Source organism: Haematobia irritans, chromosome 5 (assembly GCF_050003625.1).
Source record: "Haematobia irritans isolate KBUSLIRL chromosome 5, ASM5000362v1, whole genome shotgun sequence".
Taxonomy (NCBI): Eukaryota; Metazoa; Arthropoda; class Insecta; order Diptera; family Muscidae; genus Haematobia; species Haematobia irritans.
Window position 1 is genome coordinate 18736968 of NC_134401.1, and position 8039 is coordinate 18745006.

General features: G+C 36.4%; 1 protein-coding gene across 1 annotated transcript; it reads left to right on the forward strand.

Moving 5' to 3' along the window:
* Nucleotides 1-401: 401 nt before the first annotated feature.
* Mal-A1 (Maltase A1) lies at nucleotides 402-7589 on the forward strand. Its single transcript, XM_075309476.1, has 4 exons — nucleotides 402-655; nucleotides 5788-6815; nucleotides 6877-7361; nucleotides 7440-7589. The coding sequence occupies exons 1-4, from the start codon at nucleotides 505-507 to the stop codon at nucleotides 7504-7506; spliced, it is 1731 nt and encodes a 576-aa protein (XP_075165591.1). The 5' UTR covers nucleotides 402-504; the 3' UTR covers nucleotides 7507-7589.
* Nucleotides 7590-8039: the final 450 nt, after the last annotated feature.

Genomic DNA, 8039 nt, shown 5'->3' on the forward strand with positions numbered 1-8039 from the left:
TTATGATGTTTTAAATGCAACAAAATTTTATTTCGTAGAATTTGGTCAAAATTTTAAGACGTACGATTTTTTTCCCTGATAGTATCTTCAAAGATACAGTGCCCATTTAAGAGTTAATAGAACATCATCGTTAGAAGGACTTGAGCGTAATGATTTTATCACTAAAGTGAGTACTTAATTAATCGAAAACTTAATAGAATCAACAACAGCTATTCCAAAAACAAAAAAAAAAACATAATAATAAAATCGATAAGAGATGAAGTTAATACTACTCGTAAATAAAAAAAAATATATTTTTTATTGACATTGCTATTGTTAATTTGTAAACACCTATGAAAATAATATATAATGAAATTTTCTTAATTGCCATGAATGTTTATAAAAACCTGTGCTATAACGTGGAATCATCAGTAGTTTTTCATAGAATTTATTGTCTAAAGTAACAAGAGCGAATGTAAACGGGAATATTACGATATTTTCTTTAAAAAAAAAATATTTTTTCACATGATGTTAAATTTATGTGTGGTATTGATTCTAGTCAGTACATTGACTAGTTTATGTATGGCCAAAGATTGGTGGGAAAATGGAAATTATTATCAAATATATCCAAGATCATTTCGTGATAGTGACGGTGATGGCATTGGTGATTTAAATGGTGAGACTAGTGAAAATTTTATTTAAAAAAAAATTTGGTGAAAATGAGAGTGATGGGACACAATAAGTTGGATGCTCTACCAAAGAGATTAAAAAACTGAAAAAGTTCTAAAAAAAAAATAAAACATATATCTGATGGAACTACGCTGGCGTGAATGAAAGATGGCACTAACGGAGAGTTATTGTTCTTCCCATCGATGGCCAAGGAGTATATTAACTAATCGTATATATATAGTATATATACAGTGATTTTATTTAGGCTTCGTGATTCTCAAGTCAAAACGACTACATAAAATCCAAAATCCCCTAAAGAGATGACTGAGAAAATCAATATTCATCTAAGAGCAAAAAAGTTCTAGCAACAATCAACCTCTTTTTCTATTTTGGAGTAAAGAGGTGAACATGTAACTCCATATCCACATTTGTGGTCAGAGGATTCCCACTATTAAAAATTTGCAGATTCTCCGAGTGGTTGCCTGTTCGTTTCTTAGAAAACATACAGAACTCATTCTTAGGAATCTTGCGTACTTAATCATCATCTTGCAGTCGCTGACTGGTAGTACATAGAATACAGGTAGAAAAATACGATCTCGACGATGTAGAAATCATTGAGGCATTGTTCATGAGGCATTGTCCGATCACCTGTGACATCAATATAGAAATTTAAAAGCTGCTCGGAACACCGCCCTGAGAAATCCTACAGACTATCGCTCAAGGATACCTGAGGAGCACCTCGAGCAAGAGTCCCCAGGAATTCCTTTTTCAAGAGCTTTAAGACTCACAGATTGAAGTAATACGATTGAACGTTCCTCTTTAGCAAACATGCGAAACTATTTGTTAAGATACTGAAGGCCCTGGCTGACAGAATATGGGCTACAGATAAGAAGACGAACCTGGTAACCTACAGGTCATTATAACTTTCCTTTATAGACCTCGGTGTCCTTATTTTGACACCAGAATACCGCTCTGAGGATCTTGACAAGAGACCTAAGGTGCTTCTCCAGCATGAGTCGATATTTATAGCCTGAGGATCAGAGATGGTCTGTATCAAACTTTTTTAGGTTTGCGACTGTCGCAAAGTTGTAAACGTCGTAAACATCACATACGCGTCGTAAATGTAGAAAAAGTAACAAAAGTCGCAAACTGAAAATACTTTAGTCGTGTCAGCTAGGCAGCGAATTCAATGATATCCAAGACGATGTTATGTGCTAATAAGTTTCAATTCTTAGGAATGTTCACAATTTTCGGTTTTAGTCCCCACATTTTCCCTATTGCCTTTTGCACGAGTACAGGGTAACCGTGGATTTTCTCGTCCTTTCTTAGCTTTAAGTTCAGTCTCCTGTCCAATATAACCCCAAGGTATTTTGCACACTCACCAACGGGAATTTCGATACCACCTAAGAAAATAGGCTTGACCATGGGAAAACTTTCACAAATTTCTGCAGAAACTCACAGCGAATGCTGTCAAACTAAATTAAAAAATGTTCAGGATTTCTTCTATTCAAAATTTGGTTTTCTACAGTAGGTTTACGACTTTTGCGACATACGTATTATACCGTCACAAATGTATGTCGCAAAAGTAACAGTTTGTGACAGGCCAACCCTGCTGAGGATTCCCAATATCAAAAATTCTAAGGTTCTCGCAGTGATGTTTGATTGCCAGTCCCTCACTAGCAAACATGCGGAACTATTCTTTAAGAACCTTGAGCGCATAAACAAGACTTGAAGATGATATTTGTCAGCACTTGGGGTAAAAACAAACGATACTGATGACGTCTAAGTCATTAGATCATCGCTTAATAGACTAATTTGAGGCCAAAGTTCATCAGCTGTCATTGACACGAAATATGAAAACTTATACCACTCCACTCAGAAACCCATTCTGAAAATCGTTACAGGTTGTCACTGGCAGATCTCATGAGAAGCATCTCCAGTAAGAGTGCTATTTGTGGTCAGAAAAAAATCATAAGATTCTTATAGAGATTGCATGAAGAAAAGATAAAGATGAATATCCTTATTATCTAGAACCCTCATGTCGACTCTGGAAATCTGTGACATACAATGTAGAAAACTACAAATGGTTCTAAGGTATTGTGAGAGAGAAGTTCACCAATGTGGTATCACAATGGACTGAATAGTCTAAGTGAGCCTGATACATCGGGCTGCCACATAACCTAACCTAACCTAAGGTATTGTGAGTTGGATTTTAGGAAACATTCGGAACTGCTCGTTAATATCGTTGCAAATGTAGCACGTGGAACAAATGTAAAAAAGACGATCCTGGTAACTTATGAGTAATTAGGGCGTCCCATAATGTACTACACCACCCTCATTTGGACTAATTGTATTACAATCGAGAAACCAGTACACCGACCTAAGAATCGCTACCATTTATTACTCAAAGACAAATGGGGAGGACCTCCAGCGTGAGTCCATATCTGTGGCCAGACAAGTTCCTTATTCAAGAATCATAAGATTCTTAGAGCGATGTTTGATTGCCTGTTCCTCTTTAGCAAACATGCGAAAGTGTGTAAATGGGGTAAATATAAGAAGTCAATCCTGGTAACAAAAACCTCATAAGAGTATTCCTTGACAGACTGCATTGCCTTCATTTGGGCACCAGAATACCGCGGTAAGAATCTCGAAAAGTTGTTTTAATTTTGTCATTCCGTTTGTACCACATCGAAATATTGCTCTAAGACCCCATAAAGTATATATATTCTGGATCGTGGTGAAATTCTGAGTCGATCTAAGCATGTCCGTCCGTCCGTCCGTCTGTTGAAATCACGCTAACTTCCCAACGAAACAAGATATCGTCTTGAAACTTGGCACAAGTAGTTGTTATCGATGTAGGTCGAATGGTATTGAAAATGGGCCATATCGGTCCACTTTTACGTATAGCCCCCATATAAAGGGACCTTCAGATTTGGCTTGGGGAGCCTCTAACAGAAGCATATTTCATCCGATCCGGCTGAAATTTGGTGCATGGTGTTGGTATATGGTCTCTAACAATCATGCGAAAATTGGTCCACATCGGTCCATAATTATATATAGCCCCCATATAAACCGATCCCCAGATTTGGCTTGCGGAGCCTAAAAGAAAAGCCAATTTCATCCGATCCGGCTGAAATTTGGTACATGGTGTTAGTATATGGTCTCTAACAACCATGCCGAAATTGGTCCACATCGGTCCTTAATTATATATAGCCCCCATATAAACCGATCCCCAGATTTGGCTTGTGGAGACTCAAAGAGAAGAAACTTTCATCCGATCTGGCTGAAATTTGGTACATGATGTTGGTATATGATCTCTAACAACCATGCAAAAATTGGTCCATATCGGTCCTTAATTATATATAGCCCCCATATAAACCGATCCCCAGATTTGGCTTGCGGAGCCTCAAAGAGAAGCAAATTTCATCCGATCCGGCTGAAATTCGGTACATGATGTTGGTATATGGTCTCTAACAACCATGCAAATATTAGTTCACATCGGTCCATAATTATATATAGACCCCATATAAACCGATCTCCTGATTTGGCTTGCGAAGCCTCAAAGAGAAGCAAATTTCATCCGATCCGCCTGAAATTTGGTACATGATGTTGGTATATCGTCTCTAACAACCATGCAAAAATTGGTCCACATCGGTCTATAATTATATATAGCCCCCATATAAACCGATCCCCAGATTTGGCTTGCGGAGCCTCAAAGAGAAGAAAATTTCATCCGATCCGGCTGAAATTTGGTACATGATGTTGGTATATGGTCTCTAACAATCGTGCAAAAATTGGTCCATATCGGTCCTTAATTATATATAGCCCCCATATAAACCGATTCCCAGACTTGGATTGTGGAGCCTCTAAGAGTAGCATATTTCATCCGATCCGGCTGAAATTTGGTACATGGTGTTAGTATATGGTCTCTAACAACCATGCCGAAATTGGTCCACATCGGTCCATAATTATATATAGCCCCCATACAAACCGATCCCCAGATTTGGCTTGCGAAGTCTCCAAGGGAAGCTAATTTCATCCAATCCGGTTGTAATTTGGAGCATGGTGTTAGTATATGATCTTTAACAAGCGTGCCAGAATTGGTCCATATCGGTCCATAATTATATATAGCCCCCTTATAAAACGTTCTCCAGATTTGACCTCCGGAGCCTCTTGGAGGAGCAAAATTCATCCGATCCGGTTCAAATTAGGAACGTGGTGTTAGTATATGGTCGCTAACAACCATACCAAAATTGGTTCAATCACACAAAAATTGGTCCATATCGATTCATAATCATGGTTGCCACTAGAGCCAAAAATAGTCTACCAAAATTTTATTTCTATAGAAAATTTTGTCAAAATTTTATTTCTATAGAAAATTTTGTCAAAATTTTATTTCTATAGAAAATTTTGTCAACATTTTATTTCTAGAGAAAATTTTGTTCAAACTTTATTCGGTTCATAATCATGGTTGCCACTCGAGCCAAAAATAATCTACCAAGATTTTATTTTTATAGAAAATTTTGTCAAAATTTATTTCTATAGAAAATTTTGTCAAAATTTTATGTCTACTTTGTCAAACTGAATTATATACGTATTGGATCGATCTTTTTTGTTTTATTATATACTACGTATGGACTTACATACAATTTAGAAGATGGTGTTAGGAGGTTTTAAGATACCTTGCCATCGGCAAGCGTTACCACAACTTAAGTAATTCGATTGTGGATGGCAGTGTTTAGAAGAAGTTTCTACGCAATCCATGATGGAGGGTACATAAGCTTCGGCCTGGCCGAACTTACGGCCGTATATACTTGTTTTTTATTAATATGGTCTGATGTCTCAGATTATCATTAAAACCATGTCCTGCAAATTCAAAGAATTTTATGTCTAAATACCTATTGGAACCCGTCGATAAAAAATGTGATCACACAGTTCACATTACGAGTCGCCTCTTCTTATGTCCTGCCAATGAACCTAATGTCTGAATTCCTATGGGCACTCGTTTCGTTGAAGAGAATGTGAATTTTTTCAATTGTCTAAGAGGTCCTGATGTTGATCAGATTATCATTAAAACCTAAAATTGTCTGACCCATCTTTTCCAACATTAATACCGACTTCTAAATCTCTATCTTTCAGGTATCACCGAAAAGCTGCAATATCTCAGAGATATAGGATTCACAGCCACATGGCTTTCACCCATTTTCAAATCACCTATGGCTGATTTCGGTTATGATATCTCTGATTTCTATCAAATTCATCCGGAATATGGAACCATGGAAGATTTTGAGAATATGATTAAAAAAGCCAAAGAAGTTGGTATAAAAATTATTCTTGATTTTGTTCCAAATCATTCAAGTGATGAAAATGAATGGTTTCGAAAGTCCGAAGATAATGATCCAGATTATCGTGATTTCTATATATGGCATGATGGTAAAGTGAATGCAAGTACTGGAGAACGTGAACCACCCAGCAATTGGTTAAGTGCTTTCCGTTATAGTGCCTGGCAATGGAATGAGAAAAGGCAACAATACTATCTGCATCAATTTGCCATTAAACAGCCAGATTTGAATTATCGCAATCCCCGAGTTGTCGAAGAAATGAAAAATGTTATGCGTTTTTGGTTGGCCAAGGGAATATCGGGTTTTCGCATAGATGCAGTGCCTTTCCTCTTCGAAATGGAAATGGGCTCTGACAATAATTATCCCGATGAGCCAGAGAATCCTCAATGTCCTGATCCCAATGATTATTGTCATTTGCATCATATCTATACAAATGATCAACCGGAAACTTTTGATATGGCCTATCAATGGCGTGCTCTGGTTGATGAATTCAAAAAAGAGCATGGAGGCGATACGCGTATTCTAATGACCGAAGCCTATACAAGTTTTGATAATATTATGCGTTTCTATGGTGATGGTCATCGTAATGGTTCACATATTCCTTTTAATTTTGATTTTCTTTCGGATAATATCCATTACTCATCGGCCACATGGATTGTGGAGCATATCAATAAGTGGTTGGAGGCTATGCCCAAAGATGTCCATGCCAATTGGGTATTGGGTAATCATGATAATCATCGTTTGGCTTCACGTTTGGGTGTTCAAAGGGCTGATATATTTAATATACTTTTGCAGACTTTACCAGGAAATGCGGTGACCTATAATGTGAGTAAAAAACCTATAAGGTGAGTATTGTAGAGCAATCTTAAAATGTCTTCTATTTTAGGGTGAGGAAATTGTTATGACCGACGTTTTTATTAGCTGGGAAGATTCTGTAGATCCCCAGGCCTGTAATGCCAATCCCGATACTTATTATGCCTTATCGCGTGATGTAGCTCGAACCCCTTATCAATGGGATGCTTCGAATTTAGCTGGTTTTACTACCGGAGATCATACTTGGCTCCCAGTAGCCGACAACTATACCACTGTCAATGCTTTGGCCCAATTACGTGCTCCCAAATCACATTTACAAATCTTTAAGAAACTTCTTCTGTTACGCAAAGAACCTTCATTCCAAGATGGAGAATTAAAAATTCAAGCCATTGGTGAAGATATTGTCATTTATTCTAGGGAAAAACCTGGCAGTGATTTATATGTAATTATCTTGAATTTAAGTAATCAAGATCATAAAATCAATATCAATCAATATTATGATATGGGTACCAACGCTGAGATTATAACCACGTCAATGCATTCGAAAATGTTTGATGGGTGAGTTAAGATAATTTTTTTATAATTCTCAATAGAAAATTTTGGGTTAAATTTTAATTTTTTTTTTTCGATTTTCAGACAAGTAATAAACCCTGCAGAATTTGTGGCCCAAGCTGAGGTGGGCACAGTTTTGGTTAAAGTTTAATTTAAAAAAATATAAATTAAGATTTACTAAAAAAAAACATGTAGAATAAAATAAAGTGATAGTAGTAAGAAAAATAAATTAAATATTATGTTATTGAAATATAAGAGAAATGCAATGTTCCATCCAATTTCCTTGGCAACTCAACTTATGGTGCGAGTACAACTCCATTCACCATTCATCAAATTGCATTTGCAAATCGATTATTATCATGTCATATCTCTATATTAACTCTTTTCAATTAACCCGAATTGTGTGTGTGTAATTGTTTTTTTTCGAATTTTGAAATGTCAATGGTATGTTTATCAGCGATCAACGCGAGAAGATTTAGTGACGGTCTAATGCCAATGACTATATGGTCACGCTAGTACAGCCCGCGTTAATTTTAATTTCTCTATTTAAATTTACAATTGTCTACATTTGTTGACAACACATTTGTGATGAATGATGATTTATTACGATAAAATTAAAAATCAGATAAAATGTATGAATATTTCCCTGGAGATAATAATCCGAATAAACTATTTTACATAGGT